General features: G+C 43.7%; 5 protein-coding genes across 5 annotated transcripts; 3 read left to right on the forward strand and 2 right to left on the reverse strand.

Moving 5' to 3' along the window:
• Positions 1-319: 319 nt before the first annotated feature.
• LOC100845037 (serine/threonine-protein kinase GRIK2-like) lies at positions 320-5,047 on the reverse strand. The gene is given in 12 exon segments (XM_014901968.2): positions 320-671; positions 891-969; positions 1,056-1,171; positions 1,390-1,456; positions 2,145-2,254; positions 2,399-2,459; positions 2,461-2,487; positions 3,003-3,077; positions 3,342-3,386; positions 3,466-3,540; positions 4,039-4,355; positions 4,802-5,047. Coding segments are annotated over 11 exon segments (1,053 nt in total). The 5' UTR covers positions 4,312-4,355; positions 4,802-5,047; the 3' UTR covers positions 320-546.
• Positions 5,048-6,142: 1,095 nt separating this feature from the next.
• LOC100828012 (microtubule-associated protein 70-1) lies at positions 6,143-10,257 on the forward strand. The gene is made up of 11 exons (XM_003575390.4): positions 6,143-6,437; positions 6,550-6,635; positions 7,146-7,211; positions 7,298-7,468; positions 7,907-8,077; positions 8,166-8,321; positions 8,433-8,579; positions 8,727-8,798; positions 8,909-9,382; positions 9,480-9,667; positions 9,775-10,257. Exons 1-11 carry the CDS (start codon positions 6,275-6,277, stop codon positions 9,809-9,811), a joined length of 1,731 nt encoding a protein of 576 aa, XP_003575438.1. The 5' UTR covers positions 6,143-6,274; the 3' UTR covers positions 9,812-10,257.
• A 408-nt stretch (positions 10,258-10,665) lies between these two features.
• LOC100841760 (actin-1) lies at positions 10,666-12,341 on the forward strand. Its single transcript, XM_003575791.3, has 2 exons — positions 10,666-11,184; positions 11,258-12,341. The coding sequence occupies exons 1-2, from the start codon at positions 10,731-10,733 to the stop codon at positions 11,935-11,937; spliced, it is 1,134 nt and encodes a 377-aa protein (XP_003575839.1). The 5' UTR covers positions 10,666-10,730; the 3' UTR covers positions 11,938-12,341.
• A 287-nt stretch (positions 12,342-12,628) lies between these two features.
• Positions 12,629-16,320, reverse strand: LOC100833303. The gene is made up of 6 exons (XM_003576077.4): positions 15,942-16,320; positions 15,212-15,739; positions 14,985-15,128; positions 14,274-14,514; positions 13,527-14,027; positions 12,629-13,410 (listed from the first exon to the last, which is right to left on the reverse strand). Exons 2-6 carry the CDS (start codon positions 15,686-15,688, stop codon positions 12,977-12,979), a joined length of 1,797 nt encoding a protein of 598 aa, XP_003576125.1. The 5' UTR covers positions 15,689-15,739; positions 15,942-16,320; the 3' UTR covers positions 12,629-12,976.
• Positions 16,321-17,653: 1,333 nt separating this feature from the next.
• LOC100836999 (casein kinase 1-like protein HD16) lies at positions 17,654-23,994 on the forward strand. Its single transcript, XM_003577008.4, has 16 exons — positions 17,654-18,025; positions 19,274-19,402; positions 19,514-19,587; positions 19,689-19,758; positions 19,848-19,903; positions 20,579-20,650; positions 20,737-20,831; positions 21,021-21,087; positions 21,162-21,291; positions 21,393-21,611; positions 21,719-21,846; positions 22,234-22,408; positions 22,481-22,571; positions 22,986-23,143; positions 23,393-23,581; positions 23,660-23,994. The coding sequence occupies exons 1-16, from the start codon at positions 17,804-17,806 to the stop codon at positions 23,717-23,719; spliced, it is 1,935 nt and encodes a 644-aa protein (XP_003577056.1). The 5' UTR covers positions 17,654-17,803; the 3' UTR covers positions 23,720-23,994.
• Positions 23,995-24,019: the final 25 nt, after the last annotated feature.

Consider the following 24,019-nt stretch of genomic DNA (forward strand, 5'->3'; position numbering starts at 1 on the left):
CATTTCCTTTCTTTTTTGGTGCTATTTTTCTTCCCCGCCGGAAGTGCAAAGGAAATGACGGTCAGGAAAAAAGAACATAAAAGTAAGAGGAGGAGGTTTGCTGACATGTTTGGGAATCAACCACGCGAACAAACAATCAACTGAGATTAGGTGCCTCCCAAAAATAGATACTGTACAATATCAAACATCTTGTCTGACAAAACAATTACCACGAACCAGTTGGTAGACCTCTTTTGCAGACGAGGAAAAAGGTCTGTTACCTTTCAGCCTCGGCACCGATGGATGCACATAGCCAAAACATTTATAAAAAAATCCAACGGCACCAGAAAAGAGAACGATAGCTTCTCAAGATCTTCAAACAGTGCATAGCGTATTAAACGACCGCCATCCATGTTGGTACACTCATAATAAAACTCATTCCTCGTGACATCCGCAAACAGAAAACGAAATACAAATTACAAGGTTGTCTGATGGCCATTTCCACACCTAAAAAGAGAACAGTCACATCTGTAGATTTATCTGTACTGGCAGGAGAAGCATTTTTTGTTATTGGACATGATTTTCTCTGCGCCCGAAACCACATCGGCACCAGTATTCAGGGACTGGCCCCTCCTCCCCAACCACCCACGAATTCTGTGCCGCGGACTGCAGGCTCATGCGATCTCCTGGATCTACAATGCCTTTCATTAAATCCACAACCAAATACACAAATTACACAGTTAAGAATAAAAATACACAAATTACATACTCCCTCCGTCCTAAAAAGGACGTCACAAAATTTTCAAAATATGGATGTATCTAGACATGTTTTAGTGTCTAGATACATCCAAATTTAGACAAATTTCAGACATCCTTTTCTGGACGGAGGAAGTAGAAGAATTAAGACAAACCTTTACAGAGAAGTCCTTCCAGAAAATCCAGAAGCTGGGGGTTAATGGCATCAGGAATTTCCAGTGGATTGTTCACTATCTATTTGACAGAAATAACAAGTTTACAATATGCCCAAGATTTCTCAAAAAGATACCCATACACTATAACAATTGGCAAAGTCACACCTTGTCATAAGTTTCCTGCAAGGTATCCCCGAGAAATGGATACTGACCCAAAATCATACAGTATAGAGTAACACCAATGGCCCATGTATCGGCTGCCCTGCCATGATAGGTCAAACCTACAGGATGGGGAACACGAAGGAGAAGTGCTCATCAGATATTAGAAAGCATGGGCCAGATGTCAGGATAATTTAGTCTACTTCAGCCATGATCCATCGCCCACCACCAACTCAAATATTTTGAACTCTTTTGCAGATGTATCCAATTACGATGTAATGGAAGCTACAGTCGACCAGTTGCAAGAAGCACTTACAGACAACACACATGGACTTTTTACCTTGGCAGCACTCTGGTGCGGTGAAAACAGGAGTCCCTGGAGATCTCCGGAGCATATCATCGTCATCCTGCAAGACAACAAGGAAGGAACTTCTCAGCAAGTGACAAGCATGAAAGTGGCTACCATGAGGGCTTGTTTTGACTATGAGAGCGAAGCTGAAAAAAGAGGACATGAAACTGTTCCATTTCATGCGGGGAACACTCCAAAGGGAAACTGAATGTCCATTCAACTAAACTACAAAATCTCTGGACAAGCATCTAGATCAGTGCAACCATGGCCTTAGGAACTCTAGAATTACATTGTTATACTTCATTTACAAAAGAGGCTATTTTCTTAACCAAGAAAAAGGTATGGGCATGGTTAACTTAACTTTCATATTTAAGAGGAACAATGTGGTATAATAATGTAGTAAATTTAGATCTTATTCGGATGGTACCTGATGAAAAGACCTTATTAAATGTTATTCTTAAATACCTTAGGAAAAAACCTTATGAGGGTCAATTTAACATGATGGTACTTGTAGAGACTACCTCAAACACCTGGCTAACACTAAAATCCCCTATCTTCACATTGCCGTTACTTGTGACCAGAAGATTGTCTGGCTTAATGTCACCATGAATGATATTCGGCACATAAATAGCCAAAAGATCTTTTGAGTGAAAGCAGGATTTACTTATCATTAGTCAGTGTGACACATAATCAACAGCATGGATGCAATTCCAGGAACATGTAACGGAGAGTCCGAAGAATCTTACATGAGAATGGAGGTACATGAGGCCACAGATAATCTCCCGCAAATATTTTCTGGAAACAATTTCCCCTAAACCATTACCGCAAACCATCTTTCCTTCAACATATTCCAAAACTGGAAACGCCGCCCCCAAAAGGCAAATGTCACTGATTAGAAATCTTATAGTACCAAACAATAACCTTATCAAGACATCAATAAGAAATGCCATTTTAGAAGGTTAAACAAGAATGGTATGACGAAGAGAGGGCAAGTAAATACCCATGTAGAATTTATAAATTTCTGGGTCATCAATCACCTCAATGAGATTTACTATATTTGGGATGATCCAACATTTTCATGATGGAAACCTGTCACCGACAAGGTTATTAGAGAATTTAGATGATACTAAATCAGATGGTATCATGTGGGAAGAATACTGTCTATTTGACTAGCGCTTGCTAAAATACGGCCTTTCTACAAGTTGACAATTAACACGATAAAAGTAGAATTTCAGTTCAAAACTGGTGTAATGGACGAACTCTAGGTCACATTGCTCAGTGGCATTTAGCAATCCAGCCATCCAGGTACATTTAGAGTGACTTCTAGGAGAGGATGAATACTTCTCGCTCTCGGAGCTTTATATTGACATCAGTTCTTGGTTATGATATGAAAATCTTCTGATGTAAAGGTGGATCACAGACAATAAAGTGAATATCTCAAAACTCACAAGTGGTGTTTAGCAGTATTGTGTACTCAGGAGTCTAGAATCTAGATGTGTGCCAGAAAAAACACAAGCACGACATTTTCCGTATGTGCAAATGAGCGTGATAACTGCCAATTATTCTAAGCCTTATGTGGATGAATAAAGCAAAGTATTCCTTACCTCGCGAAGAACATCACTCATGGCAGTCTCTGATGGTGCTACGCGTACTTTCTTCATGTAAGATTTATGCAAAACCTGTAACAGAATGGGATAGGGTACAATTCCACAAATCAGAAATCGCCATTATGTGCATACAGAAGCATATGCCTGAGCTATTAACAAATTATAATGTGTGAAAGTTCAATAACTAGTTTCACAACAAAAGCCTCACAAGTAAATAACGTCCTAGCAAGACATCATCAAGTTCTTATGAGATCACACAAGCAAGCAGAGTAAGCAATAATTAGCCTGCTCACACACATGGAAATGATTAGCCAAAAAAGACATCCAAATCATTACCTTTAATGCATATAGCTTCCCATCTTCAGTGTTCCGGTATAGAACCTGTTTGACAGAAGAAGTAGAAAAGGGGAAATGAAAATGTGTTGATCACAGTTATGTTGCTGCATATTAAATGTCTTACCACTTTGCCATAGCTTCCAGACCCAATCTTCCACAGGTGGACATATTCATTAACCATCTTGTTACCCTCCTCGTCCTGAATATGAAGAAAATTGAGCATGATGTTTCCTTACTTATGAATGTAAGTATAAATATTTCTTATTCACTGTTTCCTTCAAGATGGAGATGAAAACACAGAGACAATCATACAAAGGCAACAACAAAACCACAAACAGAATAAATGTTGATAGAAAGGGTATGATTTCTGCGATAAATGTTGGTTACTCAATGCCACATGCAGGCAATGTACAATAAACACAAAAATAAAAACAATAAAGCATATATATAAATATATACTCCCTCTGGTCCTGTAAGCTGTCATTTTAAGGGGAGTCAAACTTTTAATGCTTTGACTACTAACATCTTTACAAATATTTAGATTTGATACTCGAAAGTTATGTACTATAAATCTGTCTCAATTATACAATTCTTTCAAATTTTAACGAAAGTAAAAAAGTAAAACGGTATCAATTCTTGCTGCATTTAGTCTGATGCCACTTAAAAGGAACAAAGTTGATGTCCGTGGAAATATTACCTCGTGGCAAAATGCTTTATTTGTCTCCTTAACAGGAACTTGCCGACACACAAAACCACTCTGAGCTCTGGACATTATAATCTCTTGAGCGCGCTTGACAGACCGTCGTGGCCTAGTGTCACTTTCAAAAGGAAAATCTGCATCTTCGCCATCGTGACCGTAGTCGTCTTGACAAATCAATGGATCATCGGATAAGAAGCCATCAGAGTCACGAGACTGGGAGGGAGACTCACGACGTTTGGTGAAAAGGCCAAAACAACTAGAGCAACCCATGTCAGTTAGGTCCGACAGGCAGAATGAGCAGTCACCTCGGAGCTCTGAAACAGAAGGAACGTTAGATTTGAGCGTACAGGAATCAAAGAGTGACATGCATTTTACCAGCTTGCATAGGAGATGGCGAAGCAAACAAAAAGAATACAACAGAAACGGGTAGCAAGTACCGGTGATCTCTACAAGAAGAGTTGGCATAGAAAACCCCACGGTTTGGATTTGAGGGGCACAATTAAGAATGGAACGCAAGGATCACACTACTGGTACATAGTAAATTGAGTCAATTTAAATGCAGGAGGTATTCTAATTCTTGTCTCAGGTGAAATTATTATTATGATGATAGAAATAAGAACAGTCGTCGAGTACAGTGAGTTGGATAACAGGCTAATACAGTAGCACTTGAACAAGAATCGAACTAACTCCGCGACTGATCGGATGGATTGGACTATGAAGTGGACTAGTAAAGAAGAGGGATTTGGATCCGATTGCTCACAGCAAAGAAGGAAAGTGACGATCCACATCCACGCTAGGGCTTCCGCGCCAAGAGAAGAAATAAGGCTGAGGTGTGTGTCTCCTCCGGCACATACTTACGGCAGCCAGCCAGCCGAAGGGAAAGAGCGCCTTGGAGTTCTCCGGCGACGGGCAACAGATGCAGAGGGTTCGGTGGGCGGCGCTGGATTCGGAAGTGGGGAACGAACGAGGTGGGGTGTGTTGTGTGTGGGGGGGCAATTTGCATCCGCAAACCCCCAACGTTTCAGTAAATCCGGTCGTTTTTACCGCCAAATTTGACATTGGTTACTCGTATTGTCGTATTCAACTTCTTGTCAAAATAATTATGAGAGTTTTCTGCTTACTCAGTTCTTGTCGTGATTTTAGTAAAAACGGAGTGAGTAAATCTTCTAACTATGGATACTCGTTTCCGTAATTTGCGTCGATGTTGTAAAAATAATTTTTTTTGCAAAACCGTCATTTTGATATTGATCTCACTCTTCAGTTGCCTGATTTTTATATAAGCAAAATGCTTAAATCAGTCAATGTATCGGAACCGTTGGGTTAAGATTTGGATGACATCCACATTCTCTCATCTCCTACGTGTTGTTGTTGGATTAAGATATGACAGCCAAACACACCGACTTATCTCTAACTAAAATACAGACGATTCCTCGATAGTAAAACCGTTTGTAGTTATATATGACAAGATATAATAAAGCGTCCCCAAAAAAAAAATCAAAACCCAAATATATATGGGGAGAAAAAAATTAGAGTGCTGAATAATGTCTTTTTTCTTTTCCTTTTCCGAATTCACTTCGCAAGATGTAAAAAGACCTTGGTCACAAATACCTAACCCCTCACTCAAGGTGCATGTTCACTTGTAGTCTTGTTGCCACACCACAAAATGTCTCTATTTCCGTACGACAACCTTAAGCGATGATTGACCGTTTAAAACGTGCCCACGCAACGCGCGAGAGTCGACTCTCCCCCTCCGTGTGTGTGTGTGTGTGGGTGGGTGGGGGTTGGGGGGGGGGATGGTGATGACTCCGAAGCAAAGGCAAGAGGCGTTTTGAAAACTTGCTTCTTCAAGAGGTCCGAGACAATCGAGCGACAACGCCGTGAAAGTCGAAAAAGAGCATGCTTGTCAACGAGCGAAAGGACAAGAGAGACCAAAGGAAAGCAAATGGAGAAAGTAAAAGAGCGGGGTCCACATGGTCAGGCGAGCCGAGGAAAGGAGAGGGAGAAATGATCGTTGGAGCGGGCGTGCGTCGGTTAGAATTCCTGGCAAAATCATGTCACATGGTGGTAACATGGAAAGCAGCTCAGCTGAGTGAGTGGAGCAAATAACAATCCTCTTCTTCTCCTTCATCATACACACTGTCATGTGGCCTGACCGCCATTAACACACTCTTTCTCTCCTTCCTCCCTCCCTCCCTCTGCCCCACCCAGCCGCAGCAGCCAGCCATTGCCGTCCATGGCCGATCCGTACGGCGACGGCAGGGCGCTCAAGCAGCAGCAGCAGCAGCAGCAGCGCCCCAAGCTCAAGCCCGCCCTGGAGATGGAGGACTTCATCAACCTCCTCCACGGCTCCGATCCCGTCCGCGTCGAGCTCACCCGCCTCGAGAACGACCTCCATTGTGAGCCACCCAATGCCGATCTGATCTCGTCCCATCTGCCTAGATCTCCTCCTCCTACTCTGCTTACAGATTCCCATCTCAATTCCGTCTCCCTCTGCTTGCTTGCTTGCAGACAAGGAGAAGGAGCTGGGGGACGCCCAGGCGGAGATCAGGGCCCTGCGCCTCTCCGAGCGAGCGCGCGAGAAGGCCGTCGAGGATGTCAGTACAATTCCCTTCCCCCCCTCTCTCTCTCTTCAACGCCTGCCTCTTTTACATCTGGATTCTAGGCTAGATCCCACCAGCAACCTCCCATTTCATCTTTCCAGCAATTTCATGTTTTTTTGTTCTCTCGTGTCAAAAGACATATCTTGAGCTACAACTCACGAACAAGTACCTTCAAAGGATCATCTATCATCTGGCAAACCTCAGTAATTTCAGGAAACATGTATCAACTGGCAACCTTCAGTAATTTCAGGAAACATCTATCAACTGGCAGCCTTCAGTAATAATTTCTAGAAGAAAAAAAATGCAACCTTCAGTAATTTGGGACAATTGTTTACATGTAGACACCTCTCCTGTATCTGCACTTCAAATGTCTTCTTTCCTGAAATTTGTCAAAAAATAAATTTATATATAATTTCATACTTCCTTTTAAACTACTGTATTTATTAAGGATTTTGTTTTCTACTTTTGGGACAATCCTGACTTTGCCTTCTGCATCAATGTAAGCTTACGGAAGAATTGGCAAAGGTGGATGGGAAGCTGAAGCTTACAGAGTCTCTCCTGGAAAGCAAAGTAATGGACTAGCCCTTTTTTCTTTCCTCTTTCCAAGCTCAAGGTTTCATCTTTACAACATCTATTGATGCTATGTGGCATTGCAGAACCTTGAAGCAAAGAAAATCAACGATGAAAAGAAAGCAGCACTTGCTGCCCAGTTTGCAGCAGAGGCTACGCTACGAAGGGTTCATGCAGCGCAGAGGGATGACGACATGCCTCCTATCGAAGCCATTCTCGCGCCACTGGAAGCTGATCTGAAACTAGCCCGTCAAGAGGTACTTGATCCAAGCTTATGGTTTTATTGTCTTCTTTTCTTTTCAGTCATGATCAGTGTGCTTCATGCATTTGTATTTGTGCAAAACATTTGCTGCGGGTATCCATCGACCTTTGAGCACTGAGGAAATCGTATCCAGTTCTTTTTATTAGATGCTTTTCCGTCTTTGCAAAAGAAGAGTGCCGCAATTTTTCTCAAGACATAATTATGCGAAACCTCCTGCAGTCCTACTTATATGTCAATCTATTTCCTGGTAGTTGGCAATAGTACAACCATCTGCTTTTTGGAGGTGATCCTTCACAAATTTGCAAGGCATGTATTATGGCATTGTTATTTATGTGCAGCTGTTGATTTTTACCATTAGGGCTGGCTACTTTCCCCCTGTTGATTGGATGTCAAGCTCCCGCTGAAACACTAAGGTTCTGATTTTCTTGCACAGATCGCAAAACTGCAAGATGACAATAGGGCATTAGACCGTCTTACAAAGTCTAAGGAAGCAGCCCTACTGGAAGCAGAAAGGACAGTTCAGATAGCATTAGCAAAAGCTTCACTGGTGGATGATTTGCAAAACAAAAACCAAGAATTGGTGAAACAGATTGAGATATGTCAGGTATAAGACGACAAATGCATGCATTCCAACAATTTACTTGCCGTGGCATACAATTACCGTATATGAGACCTTTTCTGTGGTCTTCCAGGAAGAGAACAAAATCTTGGACAGAATGCACCGCCAAAAAGTTGCTGAGGTTGAAAAGCTTACTCAGACTGTCAGAGAGCTAGAAGAAGCTGTTCTTGCTGGTGGTGCAGCCGCAAATGCTGTGAGAGACTATCAGCGGAAAGTTCAGGAGATGAATGTAATGCATGATAAGCTGAACCTTTATTCATGTATTTCATGGTATTTAGCAAAGTGTATCTGAAATCATAGTGATACATGACAATATATTTTTTGCGTGTGTTGTTATCAGGAGGAAATGAAAACTCTGGATCGTGAGCTAGCCCGTGCAAAGGTTTCAGCAAATAGGGTTGCAGTAGTGGTGGCAAATGAGTGGAAAGACGGCAATGATAAAGTAATGCCTGTTAAACAATGGCTTGAAGAACGGAGGATTCTGCAAGTAAGTAATGAAGGTTTCACATCGTGTAGTTTTACACTGCTGTTGACATGTTCTGGATGGATATCTAGAAGCCCCTCAATGTAACTGTAGGCATTTCACTTTTTTTCTCTTCTCTTTGACTGGAGTAAATTATGGAGCTTTTTACAGGGAGAAATGCAGCAACTCCGTGATAGACTTGCGATAGCAGAAAGGGCTGCAAGATCAGAAGCTCAACTGAAAGTATGTTTTTGCTCTTCATGTTTCTCATCAAATCCTTTACTTCCGTCTTCCTATCAGTTTAGGTTGTTGCACTGTACTCTCTTCATTGTGATATGCATCGAATATCTCAGGACAAGTTCCAGCTGCGGCTTAAAGTACTTGAGGAAGGATTGAGAATGCCGACATCCCGAACGAATGCAAGCGCTGCACGCCGCCAGTCTATTGGTGGTGCTGAGAGCGTGTCTAAGACCAATGGCTTTCTATCAAAGCGGCCATCGTTCCAGATGAGATCACCAGTATCTACCACAACAACTACTCTAGTGAACCATGCAAAGGGGGCATCAAAGTCTTTTGATGGAGGCTGTAGATCACTTGACCGTTATAAGGGTCATGTAAATGGGATTGGCATGAACGTATCTACCGACTCGAGCGAGGATAAGGAGTCAAACAACTCAGATGAGAAGCCTAGTGAATTTACATCTGTCGAGTCGGAGGATACAGTGTCAGGCATGCTGTACGATATGCTGCAAAAGGAGGTCGTTGCTCTAAGGAAGGCATGCCACGAAAAGGATCAAAGCCTTAAGGACAAGGACGATGCAGTTGAGGTAACTCTTGTTGGCTACCAGGATTCGTACGATCGGGTCGCTCATTCTTGTACATTCCTTTTGCCCGCCTTGTCTTAACGAGTGGTTCACTATGTAGATGCTGGCGAAGAAAGTCGATACTTTAACAAAGGCGATGGAATCAGAGGCTAAGAAGATGAGGCGGGAGGTAGCTGCCATGGAAAAGGAGGTGGTGGCTATGCGATTAGAGAAAGATCAGGATACGAAAGCGAGAAGGTTCGGCAGTTCAAGTGGTTCTGCCAACAGTTCATCGCTTCCGCCTGGAAGGTATTTTTTTTTATAGAAAATAAGCTTTATGCACAATTGCACACACAGCCCACCCTCCCTGGTATGTGTTGTTTAAACAGTTTGTTGTATGTATTTATATATGTCAGGACTCTGCCTCGTAGCGGTTCAGCACGCAATATGTGATGATGCGTGAGAAGGAAGCCGTAAGGGGCCATACGATGGAGCATTCGAAAAGTATGGAGCATCCTCGTCTAGTCTAGTTTGAATCCGAGGACCCTCTACTGATTGATTTGCTTCCTGGAGAAAAGAAGATGGCGTTTCGACTTGATAATAGAAGTGGTGAGCCTGAGCCTGAGCCTGATCCTGCCTACTACTTCTCGTGGTCGCAGGGAATCGATCGGTGACTCCCACGAAGCTAGCGGATTTTTCTAATGAGATTTGGTTGTGTTGTTGTATTTATGTTTCTCTTATATTGTGAAATCGGAACCCCGTTGCTGTATAGGTTTGGTGTGTGCCCTTGCAATGTTGTTTTGTAATCTACTCGAGAGGTTTTCCAGCGTTTTCTGCTGGCCAAGATGTTGTGAATGACACGATGACCATAGCATAATTGCTGATGAGGAAGTAATTAATATCTGCGTGTGTGTTTTTTTGGGGGTGAATTATTGAAATCGATAAAAAGTTGCCACTGAGTGATTGTAAAACTGTAGCTTCAGTCAGACCTGGTACCACTTTGGTGTGTGCGATGAAAACTGGATTGAAGAGTGAAGCGAGCTCATGAGGCAGGCAGGCATCCATCCAGTATGTGTGTAGAATGAAATTCATGGCCTTGGATTTTGTTCTTGACTTGCAGCTTGAAGAGTCTGTTGAGCAAAACTAAAAAGAAATTTTGTTTGCGTTGGTTGGGAAAAGAGGAATTAAGAAAGAAAAATGTGAGGCGGAGGAGGCCCTGTGGGCGGAAGGAAGCGATGAATCGGGCGCGAAGAGTGCGGGCTTCCGCTTCCGACCCCGATAAATAGCATTTGCACCTCCATTCAGATTCATTCCTTACCATCCTCTTCCAGTACGTCCATCCAATCGAGACAAGACATCCAAGCTAGCAGCCATGGCGGACGGCGAGGACATCCAGCCTCTGGTGTGCGACAACGGGACGGGCATGGTGAAGGCCGGGTTCGCCGGCGACGACGCGCCCCGTGCCGTGTTCCCGAGCATCGTGGGGCGGCCGCGGCATACCGGCGTGATGGTGGGCATGGGTCAGAAGGACGCGTACGTGGGCGACGAGGCGCAGTCGAAGCGGGGCATCCTGACGCTCAAGTACCCCATCGAGCACGGCATCGTCTCCAACTGGGACGACATGGAGAAGATCTGGCACCACACCTTCTACAACGAGCTCCGCGTCGCCCCCGAGGAGCACCCCGTGTTGTTGACTGAGGCGCCGCTCAACCCTAAGGCCAACCGGGAGAAGATGACCCAGATCATGTTCGAGACCTTCAACACCCCCGCCATGTACGTCGCCATCCAGGCCGTCCTCTCCCTCTACGCCAGCGGACGAACCACCGGTCGGTATTCCTTGGCTTCCTCTTCTTCTTCCTTGGGTTCCTCCGTTCATCTTCTGAATCCTCCATCTTGCAGGCATCGTCCTCGACTCCGGCGACGGCGTCAGCCACACGGTGCCCATCTACGAGGGCTACGCGCTGCCGCACGCCATCCTCCGCCTCGACCTCGCCGGCCGGGACCTCACCGACTACATGATGAAGATCCTCACGGAGCGGGGCTACTCCTTCACCACCACGGCAGAACGCGAGATCGTCAGGGACATGAAGGAGAAGCTCTCCTACATCGCGCTCGACTACGACCAGGAGATGGAGACCTCCAAGACGAGCTCCTCCGTCGAGAAGTCCTACGAGCTCCCCGACGGCCAGGTCATCACCATCGGCGCCGAGCGCTTCCGCTGCCCCGAGGTGCTCTTCCAGCCCTCCTTCATCGGGATGGAAGCCGCGGGCATCCACGAGACCACCTACAACTCCATCATGAAGTGCGACGTCGACATCAGGAAGGACCTCTACGGCAACATCGTGCTCAGCGGTGGCACCACCATGTTCACCGGCATCGCCGACAGGATGAGCAAGGAGATCACCGCGCTGGCTCCCAGCAGCATGAAGATCAAGGTCGTGGCTCCCCCCGAGAGGAAGTACAGTGTCTGGATCGGAGGATCCATCCTCGCCTCGCTCAGCACCTTCCAGCAGATGTGGATTGCCAAGGCCGAGTACGATGAGTCCGGACCTTCCATCGTCCACCGGAAATGCTTCTAGGAAAATCCAAGAGGCCAGCCACCATGCCTATGCATTATATATTAACCTCCTCCTCCTCCTTCGACCAACAATTTTTACACAATCGATCTTGCCCCGGCCGGCTCCTTTTTATTCATCTCTTCCTTCTTTCTTCTTCCATCCGCGAGCGCGACGAGGCAATCTACCTATCTATTCTATTATCTGTAATTTTTGTTTGTTTTCTACTCCCCTTTTTCCATTTGATTGGAGATCTCGGGCATATATAATGCTATTGCACCACGTATGTACAAGCAGCATGCAATTTTGGTTCATCTAATTCTAATGCGTACCATTTTTGGTTCATCCTTTTCTTTCTTTCTTTCTCAAGAAAGATGTTTTGCTTCATTTGGACTCTTGTGTCAAAATGTATCATGCAATTTTTTTTATCATGATTTTTGTTCCCATGGTTACTAACTAGTATTTAGCATGCCAGTGCTCCTTCCTTATGTACCTAATTCTAGTTTATTTTTTTGGGCCAAAGTTGACAACTCAGGATGGCAAACAAAACCATGGCCAAATTTTGGCAGGCTCAAGCCGGACTCACCCTTAGTTTTTGTTATTCCAAATATCTACATCATATATACTACTCCGTACTAACAAAGAAAATAAAAAAGATACTTTATTGCTAAATAAATATAGGGCATATTTTTTTGTTTTCAACTTAGCCCGCAAATTCACTGTACGATGTTTATTATTGATAGTTACGTAATCACAATCACCAAATAGGAATCCAATGCAATGGTCAAGTTTACAGTCAGATTTGGAGAACTCACCTACGTACTCTCTTTTCATAGGATTGACAGGATGAATAGTCCACAATCTCTGGTGGGGCACGACACAACCATGGCTCCAATTATCCAAGAAAACTGGTTCGATGCGAGAAATCATGCAGTTTGCTGTTCCACAGGTACAGTTTTATTGTTCCACTGTGGGCGCAAATCTGAATTACCCTCCAATAATGCATACAAATTACAAAAGCTGAATGATGGAACGAACCACCACCACCCCTCTCCCCCATCGCTCACTTCTGCAAGTCTATGTCCAGCGTCGAATCGGAGCGAAGCCTTTTAGGTTCCCGCTCGCCCAGATGCAGAGAAAAACAAATGTCTTCGGGCGAATTCTCCAGCTCTGACAGGTTGTCCAAACCACCGTTGCCTTCTCGAGCGTTGTCGCGCATCGGTGACATACCAATGAGGTTTGGGATGAATTGACGCTCTTCGACATTGTTCATCCCTTCCACTGTGTCCACATGGAACTCGTCGCTCCCAAAGGGTTGGTCCGTCAGGTTAGCGGAACCATCTCGGGGAAGTTGTTGGATGTTGATTCCAAGAGGCTCATAGATCTTGTCAACTTTCTCATTTTCTTGGGGGGTGGCCACAGGTGACGATTCTGTGGCAGTAGAATTAGCCGCGGCGGCGGCAGCTGCTAGAGAGATTCTCTGTTCTTCTAGGGCCTCTGTACATCAAAGAAGGAGATGTGTTTCATCAGGAGGAAAACAACGGGATGCTACAAAACAAGGTTAACATGTCTAGTCATGATACAATTTTGTTCCGTCTTAACAAAGCACAAACCTTGTAATCCTTCACTTGTCGTGATTAGATCAAGCTCCAGGAGATCAAGAAGGCGGCCCAGATCAACTCCACTTGTCCAGTTCTCTGGACCCTGACCACTTTTTAGCTTCAACCTTCCACGATTAGCTGTACCACCCCATATAATCCCTATAGGCTGTGGCTTCTCACCATCTTGTCCTGTTAAGATTATAAGGCTTCCGCTATCGCCTTCAAGATCAAATGTTTGTTGATTCTCCCCAACGACGAGAAAGTCAGTAAAAAAGCATATGCCCTTCTCATCATTGTATTCAAGAGCATATGCCATAACGGTCCCTGTTGTCAGACCTGAGCTTCTCCCAACTTTGACAACTTGCTTCCCAATGAGACTGCTAATTGGCGATTGTAGATCGATCGCCTTGATATCACCAATGATTCCGACTCCTTTAACTGAAGTGCTGACATTAGTGATGTCAAAGTCGTCAGCGAATGGTATAAATGCACCATCAGCTCGGACAAATGTTTCTGCAGATGCACCACAAGGCAAGTGATATTCAGGGAACAAGAACATTATAAGAAAACAGATGACAGCAAAAGCATGAAATGAGCAGTTGTGAATGGACTGCAAGATAGGCCTGGCAGAACACAGTATAAATGTATGCCAAAACATGAAAGCTCCACAGATAAATCTTTCCTATTCTGCTTGGCTAGAGTTGGTAGTTGATTTGTTGAACTAATGTATTAATCTATTGCCATGAAAAATATTGTTACCTGGGTTTGTTCCCGCATAGATACCATACCAAACATCATCCGTGATAAAAGATGTTGCTCGCTCAACAGCACCTAAGTAAACTCCAGGTCCAAGATTTGGAGGCAAGGGATGGAACATCTTCTGATTAGGATAATCCAGGTCAACCGCAACATGCCTGTTAGTTAAGAAGCCTACTTGCTTGCTGCCAGTTCGACTCTTCACAATGGCACCCAATGTCCCATATGTTTCAAGGCTAGCTACCTGAGGATTAAAAAACAACAACTATAAGTTACACTGTCAATTCGTGAAACTGGTATGCATGTCGAGAGATGACAACTAAATAATGATTTATCATCTTCGGGAAAGAATAGCGAAATACAAAATAACAGAATCTTTAGTCCTTGTGTTGTTTGATTATAGCAAACCACACCAGATGGTAAGAGCCTCTTTGATGCAGGATTCCAAAAATGCAGGGTTGAGAGGTTGTTTGATTGCACCGTAGGAGAAACATGGGAAGCTTTACAAGAGGCATGAGTCAATGGTGATTTTCCCATAAACATAGAGCAAAGAAACTTCCTACAGGTCAGAATCCTATGAATCAGACAACCCACAGAGAGAAAACTTGAAATCTAGATAATCATTTGAAATTGCTTAAGAGTGACATGCGCAGTGCATCAACTTTTTATTGTGATCGTGTGACAAAGCATTAGTAGCAGTGAGAAAAATATGACCTGTGAACCAGAACCTATAGATGGATCACTACCACGCAGTCCATCAACAAGCTCATCATACAACTGTTCCTTTGGAGTCGGTGCAGGTGCACCGTAATAAGAGAATTCAACAACATCAACATCACACCACACACCCCCAGGTCCCTGTTTATGAACAGTAACCGATTATGAAGTTTCATATGGCATAAGTAATTAAATTGCTAGATTTACAAAACCACGTGACGTACCTCAAGGGCAGCTGGGAGACACTGTGTAGGCCTGAGCCATTTCTTGTTAACCTTACGAGCAACAAAGACAAGGATGGCAGGTGTGTCAGTCAACGTCCCCTTCCTGATCCGAAAACCTATTGCTGTACCAAGGCTAAAGCGACGCAGGATCTTGCTATGGAATGCTCTTATAATCATCAAATCAAGTAAGGTGGTGGCTTGCTGCCCTTTTGGCAAGCGGCCAAGATGTCCTGGCAATACGCCCTTCTGTAGGTTCCCGAAGTAATTAGCACGACCTTCGGCAGAACCGTGCATTAGAGTAGATGTAGGCCAAGAAAAGTATGCAACGCTGCTCTCGGAGTGCTGGCCAGCTGAGGCAATCGGTTGGAGAGGAGGTGGGCAACAGTTATGATTGCATCCGTTTCTCTCCATATCCAGTGCTGGCCCCTCTGACTGCGATGATCCTGCATGCGCCTTCCAAATATCTGAAGGCCGCATTATGCAAGTATCATCTGGTTCTTTTGAGCTTTAGAGATCTTCAACATCAATCTGTAGCATTGGAGAGCAGAACTTCACATAAATAAACTCTATTCAAGTTGACACAGAATGACGAAGATAACAAACGAAAATGTCATTATTGTTCAAGAAATCGGTAACTGCTCGGTCGGGTAGGGATTAGCGATTAATCAGTCCGAGAAGGGAGCAGCAGCAGAAGAAGAAGAGAATGATAGGGAGAGGGTGGAGGACATACCTGTAGCAGCAGGTCTTCAAGCAGGGGCTGGCGGAGATACTGATGGGGCTGGTCTGGCCGGCGGAGACTGCTTGGTGCTGGGCCTGCTGGGGCGGAGTCTGCAGGGGCTGGCCGGCGGAAGCTGCTGGGGCAGGCCAAGGAGAGCAGCGTCGTGGGGGAGGAGGAGGACGAGGAGACGACCCGGCGTCCTAGATCCGAGCGCCGGCGGCTGGGTGAATCGGGGCGGCGGTGTGGTCTCCAGACCTAGAACGAGGCGGGAGGCGGGGGATCGAGCGCGTCGGCGGTGAAGCTAGGGCTACGGCACGGCGACCGCTGGTGGTGGAGTGGTGGCTGAGCTCATGGTAGCAGGGCTGGGCTTTTCTCTAACTTGTCTCTCTGCTCTCGACACAGCTTTAGTATTCGCTAAAAAAACTGTTTCTCATCATTTTCTAAAAGTATATGTATAGTTTTTCTTGTTTTCACCGATGCATATATCAAGCAGGGTGGTACCTTTTCCAGAGCAAACATAGAAATCGTGCTGTGTATTTTACGCCGGACAAGTTTTCGCTGTCTGTATGTATGGCCTCCTTGATGGTGATCGTGATATAAGTGTTGACACTCCCATGTAGGAAGACAATAGTTTTCCTAAGAGAGATAAGGTAGAGCAACTAACGCCGAGAAAGTGAATGATGCACAACGATGACGTTTTCACAAGTTTAGCCCAACAAAGTTAAACGAGATTTCATCTATAACGGAGCAATGAACCCTCTAGGAGGCTATCACCACTTGCAAACACAACCTCCACCTAGCAGTACATCATTGAAAAAGCTAAATCTGACCAACGTTAAACCTACCACATTCAATAGTCACTCCACACATGTGATTCCTAGGGACCGGTACCACCGGCTAAAAGCGAACATAGCGCATTCGCAAAAACCCTACGCTGTTAGATTTGGACCAAGGGATGGCGTGCATGACCTGCTCTAGATTTGTAGAGACCCATGATAGAAAGTATTAATTTATTGCCACCTAAGCCCTAAAGTGCCGTTAGAAGTACCACCCGCCACGGAAGGCATGTTATGTTGTGTTATGTGATGTGAGTGGAACCGTCTCCCACAATTTTTTTTGATGTTCTTGTCTGTGTAATTCAAATCTGTTTTCTTTTGATACTTGTTTTTTGCATATTAATAGACACAAGGGCTTAGGCTAATAACCTAATCCTAAACCCTAAACTCTAAGCATAAGCTCTTCGATATTTTGCAACTATTTGTAAATTTTTAGGAAGAAAAAAAGTTGTAAAGTGTGTTTAAGGACATCTTTGGACTGTAGAATTCTAATCTTTCCTTTAAAAACCATTTGGATTGTAGAAAGACATTTGTCATAATCCTATGAAATGCATCCCAATGGCCTCAATTCCATAGGAATTATAACATGAGCTCAAATCTTATTTTTTTTCCTTTGAAAGCTATCTCTCTCTCTATCTATTCTCTTACTCTATCTTATTTCAAATCTTCCTATGTAGCACCCAAACACACTTTTCAAACAATTCCTATGTTTTTATTCATATCCTGTGTTTTTGCAATCTTGTCAATTGTGATCCAAAGAAGCTCTAAGCAAGAGTTAAGCCGTAAGTAAAGAGTTGTTGCAAAGGAGGTGACAAAATGGCAAAATGACAAGAGGGGAAGGGAGGAGCTCACGTACACACAAGACTCTGCACACAAAGACACACTCTTTGCAGTGGCAAAACAAAATCAACCAAGGTTAGCCAGAAGGGGAAACCCTAGAAAAGAAAAGAAGAAGCAAGCGGCAGCAGCAGCTCGCCGGGTCTTGGTGGATCGACCGAATCCGGGGGCGGAGGCGGAATAGATAAAGACCATGGTCCCATGGGCCGCCGTCGCGTCAACCTCCCCCCTCGCGTGACCACCAGGGCCGCCGCGCGTGCCGCCGCCCAAGCGCAGCCGGAGCCCAGCAGCGACCCCGCCGACGTACAGCAAGAGCAAAAACCCTCCAACAAGGAGATGGCGGACAGCGGCGGAGTCAGCGCCAACAACGCCGCCGCCGGCCACGACGACGAGGAGGGCAACACCGCCCCTTTCCCTGAGACGGTCAGTGCTTTGCTCGCAAAATGATCCATTTCATGGACACACGCATCATCTCCGTCTAATTCAAAACCATCTTTTTGTGTTACTTACCAACCATATCCATATGTTTTCGTTTTTGCTCGCGTATATTAGTATATTAGATGCATATTCTCTCTCAAGGAATCCGGCCACTATCTTTTTCTGGCCGCACCAATCTCTGTTAGTTCCATCTCGGTCTAGGTACTTCTTTTTTGCATCAAGAATCGTATCTACGGCAGATATAAGAAATGCAATTACTATTATGACCTTTTCCTAGCAGATCCGAGACAAGCAAGGGAAGAAACAAGAATCAACACGCAAGGGATGCCGATCCCAATTTAGTTGTTGATTCACCAAAGGCCCATCCACGAACCGACACATTTATCTCAGTTTTTTCCCCAATTACACAAGGATGCTAGCTTAGTCAGGGCTGGTGGCATTGACCAACCATCGGAGATCCTTGTTTTTGTCTGTGGCTTTGCTTTTCTCACCTTCACCTTGTCCCATGTTTTGTTGGCGCTGCCAACTTTGGTACTGGTCATGACATAGCATTATGATGTGCACCTATTGGAAGTAATGAGCTATGTTACACGAACGGGGATACGAATATGGGGATACTGATACGGAGATACGGGAAAACGGCATTTTCTAAAAATGCTGTTACGGGAATACGGCGAGTATATGTAGAAAACTGGCATTTAAATCTTTGCATTGCCTCGCGATGCGTCGCCAAGAGCTTCACGTTGGCGATGTGTAAGTGCGAGATGAGAGAAATTGGCTTTCGATTGAGCAGTAACAGGCCGCCTGTAGTATCCCACATGTATCCCAGCAGTTTTCCTTTTAATTCGGAAAAAGTGTACAAATCATGGACTGGAGTATCCCAGCCGTTTTTTGAAGTATCCCCGTTTTTGCACGTATCCTGCACGGATACGGCAGGTTTGGGCCGTATCCGTGCAACATAGGTAATGAGCACCACATCTATTGGGAGTGAAGGGTATAACTGGAGTGGCTTCCTAACAGTTAGACCCAAAGCTTTGCAGCAGAGTGTTTTAGCTACAATTCTAGCACAAACTTACTCCCGAAAAATCAAATATTTTTCCCTTCCTTTACTAGGTTATATGTCTGTCAGTAAGTCTATTTAATTAGAAATGATGCAAATATGAAGTCACATTTCCTTGGCTCCATAGACCTTAGATATGTGAATTCCAATTAACACTACCTTTCCCTTTCCAGGTCCAGGTAGGTGGATCTCCTGAGTACAAGGTCGAGAGGAAGTTGGGCAAAGGTGGATTTGGCCATGTTTTTGTTGGCCGACGTTTAACTGGTGGGAATGGACGGTCAACAGGTGCCAGTGCTCAAGAGGTGCTAATATTTGTTTGTTTTGTGCCTTTTTTTATCAGAAGAACCCTTCTGTTTTGCAAGTGTAAATTGCTGGGTTTTTCCTTGCGGCTAACAAGCAGCTTCCTTTTGTAGGTTGCAATAAAATTTGAGCATAATAGCAGCAAGGGTTGCAACTACGGTCCTCCATATGAGTGGCAAGTCTATGCGTAAGTGCTGTCTTCTGTCAGCGCAAACAACACCACCATTCTTGTTACTTATTTGTGCTTTGCTTTATATTGCCATCGATCTCATAGTTTTACAATACCAGTGCTCTAGGAGGTACTCATGGTGTGCCCAAGGTGCATTATAAAGGTCGAAAGGGTGACTACTATGTAATGGTATAAATTCTTGTCCTTTCCGATAATCTTGCTGAATGATATTATCCCAATGGTAGTGCAAGTATTTTATTCATCTTGTAAAACTGCAGATTATGGATATGTTGGGGCCTAGCTTATGGGATTCGTGGAATTCGTCAGGGCAATCGTGAGTTCCTCTATTCTGTTAGTCTTCTGAACAGTTCAGAATGACTTCTATTTTCTTGTTGTAAACATAGAACCTGTTTAGCAGCTGCTTTTCTTGGAAGTCATTCCTTACAAACATACAATCGCGGAGTCAACTTTTGGAAATATTTTTTTTTCTTTCGCTGCAACTAGGATGTTCGAACTTTGTACTAGAAACTATCACTATCAGTTTTCATGGACCGAAATTACTACACGTACGACACTTTGCTGATACGATTCTCGTACGACGTGAATCCAGTGGACTTCCTTGCTCTATGCTGCTCCATCGAAGGCTGCTATGCAGCGTCGTGCGAGAATCATACAGAATTGACCGTACGCATAGCAGCTCTCTTCATGGACCATTACATTTTTGTTCTCTGACTAGATGTCTTTTCATCTTTTGTTCCGTGTGAGAAAAGAAATCAGTTATAGTTTTGCATATTTACATGAGCAATAATTGTAGTTGAAGGGCCAACTCTGTTGATTCCTTTACACACTCATAACACATTAGATTTTTTTAATATTGTACTGTTATGCTTAAATTTGGTATAGTTACCTTTCCTGGAATTGCATAATGATCTTTTCATCAAGTTGTGTAATCAACACACACTATTGTTTTTTGCTTGCTATTTCTGTAACTTTTGTTGAAAACTTCCAGCATGTCATCAGAAATGGTAGCTTGTATTGCTGTAGAGGCCATCTCTATCCTGGAAAGCATGCATTCAAAAGGGTAAGCAGGCATCCGAAGGCTGGCTACGTTTAATGCATTAGGCATGTTCTGTCTTTCTCTTGATGCTTCTATTATTTTGCTTTCAGGTATGTACATGGAGATGTCAAACCTGAGAACTTTCTTCTTGGTCAGCCTTCAACTGCTCAAGAAAAGAAACTTTATCTTGTGGATCTTGGGTTAGGTAAACAAACCTCTTTAATCAGGCTGTTATTAATTTTAGTGTAGATGTGAATTGCCTCTTTTTTTTCTGCTAGAGTTCTGGTTGTTTTGAGTGTTCAAATTTGATAATCTCACTGCTTTTACCTTCAGCATTGTTCCATCTTGCTTTGTAAGTAGATCATTTGATTTTTGCTTTGTTTTCATTTGGCAGCAACAAGGTGGAAAGATCCTACTACCGGGACACATGTTGAATATGATCAACGTCCAGATGCCTTCAGGTATGTTTTTTTCCAGCTCAATGCAACAATAGTCATATATCTGGACATATCTAAATTTCGTCTTTGTAATATAGAGGGACAGTCAGATATGCTAGTGCTCATGCACATTTAGGAAGAACTGCAAGCAGGAGAGATGATTTGGAATCACTGGCTTATACACTAGTATTTCTTCATCGAGGCAGGTTGCCATGGCAAGGATACCAGGTATTTTACTGTGTAATCTGGTTGTTCATTCATTGTCATTTTTGTATCATGCCTGTTTGAGTAATTTCCTTTTTCATGTGTGTACTTATCTGTGTTTGCAGGGTGATAATAAATCATTTCTCGTGTGCAAGAGAAAGATGAGCACCTCACCTGAGAGCCTTTGCGGCATCTGTCCTCCACCTTTCAGGCAGTTTCTTGAGACTGTAGTCAATATGAAGTTTGATGAAGAACCAAACTACTCCAAGTTGATTTCTTTGTTTGATAGTTTAATTGGACCAAACCCTTCCATCAGACCAATTAATACTGACGGAGCCCAAAAGGTTCTTGATCGGGCACTGCTCATGTTTTCATGTTATGAAATGAACCTAGAAAACTAGGTGTATCTTGTATGCACTTATATATTCTTACGGACAAGTTTCCCCTGCAGGTAGGGCAGAAGCGTGCCAGGCTGCTTAACGATGACGATGATAGTAATGCAAGAAAGAAGGTCCGCCTGGGTGTTCCGGCAACACAATGGATTTCAGTATATAATTCTAGATCACCCATGAAACAGAGGTACGGTGCTGATTCTCAAGCTAACTTTCGTCTATTGAATGACACATGGAGGTCAGATAATGTGCTTATTACTTTGTTTTGGTGAAACCCGAAGAATCATCTTAGTATTTGTTTCAAGTCCAGCTTTGAGGAAGTGTTAGTTTGAGGGTTTACCCCAAAAATTACAATTGAAAAGCAACTCATAAATCTTCAGATGTAATCACAGAACCCATGCCGCATACTTCTTTCACTACATTTTGTTTAGATCAAGCTTACAGAACCCAGTATGCAGGTGGACTATAATGCCAAAATGCTTTCTTTCATTTTTATTTTATTTTGCATTCGTTGATGCAGCGTTGTCCTTTATATTGAATTTCTGTATTGGCTAATTAAGTTTCCCCTTGGTAGGTACCACTATAATGTGGCTGATATAAGGTTAGCACCACATGTGGAGAAAGGAAATGATGATGGTCTGCTGATAAGTTCAGTATCATCGTGTATTGATCTCTGGGCAGTCATCATGGATGCTGGAACTGGCTTCACGGATCAAGTCTATCAACTGTCTCCACATTTCCTTCACAAGGTAGAAACTTCCCACCTGTTCCTCATGTAATTTATACTCTTTACTTGTCCTCATTTTCACCATAAAAAGCAGGACTGGATTATGGAACAGTGGGAAAAAAATTTCTATATCAGTTCTGTTGCTGGCTCCAACAACGGAAGCTCCCTTGTAGTGATGTCCAAAGGTATATATATATTTTTTGTGACATACATTCCTTTCTGTGATTTTGCTAGCTGTGACTTATGTTGCAGTATAGCTTGAAGCATGTTTTCTGTGGTGAGTCGCATTGTTTCATCATGTACCATACCAGATGAATGAGCTTGAAAAGTAAACCCGGACAGCCAAATACCAGCTCCAAATCTGACCGTTTTCCAACAACAGGATCAGTAGTTCTGTGTATCTGCTGAAATTAGATGAATATGTACCTTCTATCTGAACACGCATCTGCCATCTCTTCTATGTATTGACATTAACACATCATTTCTGCGTGGTTCCTGTCTTTCTAAATGGCCCATCGCGATTCTGCGCGGTTCCTGTCTTTCTAAATGGCCCATCTTTGCTTAGCTGGTCCTCTAATATCATGTCTGATTCTTGCCAGGCACACCGTACACCCAACAGTCTTACAAAGTGAGTGAGTCTTTCCCATTTAAATGGATAAACAAGAAATGGAAGGAAGGTTTTTATGTCACATCAATGGCAACATCAGGTGGTCGATGGGCTATAGTCATGTCACGCAATGCTGGATTTACTGACCAGGTCAGATGTTCCTACCGATGCTAAACTTCATAAAGATAAGAAAGTGCTCATGATTTTCATTTAATTGCAAGCAATTAAATGTTGTGAAGAAGAGCAAAAATATAACTTGTAATTTTCTTTCATACCGCATTATTCTCTAAGGTTTTTGGAAATCATTGTTTCCCCGAGTTGTGGGAGATTGTTCTGCCAAGTCACGATACAAGATGGTGTCGACTCAAGAGTTGACTTGTAACATTGTCACTCTCATAGGTGGTGGAGTTGGACTTCCTGTACCCAAGTGAAGGCATCCATAAACGCTGGGACAATGGCTACCGGATCACTGCAATGGCGGCTACGATGGACCAGTCCGCTCTGATCTTAAGTATGCCAAGGCGGCGCCCAAGAGATGAGACGCAAGAGACCCTGCGGACATCACAGTTTCCAAGTGCACATGTCAAGGTACACTGAACATGAGATGCTAGTTGTTGACCATTTATGCTGTTCCGATTCTTAGCTTTACTTCTTTGCGATATGCAGGACAAATGGGCCAAGAATCTTTACCTTGCTGGAATTTGCTACGGGCGAACTGTGGCGTAACATGCCGGACAGTGGGGCTACGCATCCTTGTAGGGTTCCTATTAATCCATCCCAACCACCCCTTGATGTATATTTCCCAATTGTAGCATTGATCAGCTGCTGCAGGCTACCTAGTTGGTTTATTTTGCGTTGAAAAGGGATGACAAATTCTGATGTATGTATGTAGTAATTGTATACTTGGTCTCTTAATTTTAATGAAGTAATGCTAGGGTATCTGACGTTGATCGGTCCAACAAATGGTCTCCTCATAATGCATACTCGTAATTCGATGAAAACTATTCTAGCAAAGCGTAAACTTTT

Source organism: Brachypodium distachyon, chromosome 4 (assembly GCF_000005505.3).
Source record: "Brachypodium distachyon strain Bd21 chromosome 4, Brachypodium_distachyon_v3.0, whole genome shotgun sequence".
NCBI classification, from domain to species: Eukaryota; Viridiplantae; Streptophyta; class Magnoliopsida; order Poales; family Poaceae; genus Brachypodium; species Brachypodium distachyon.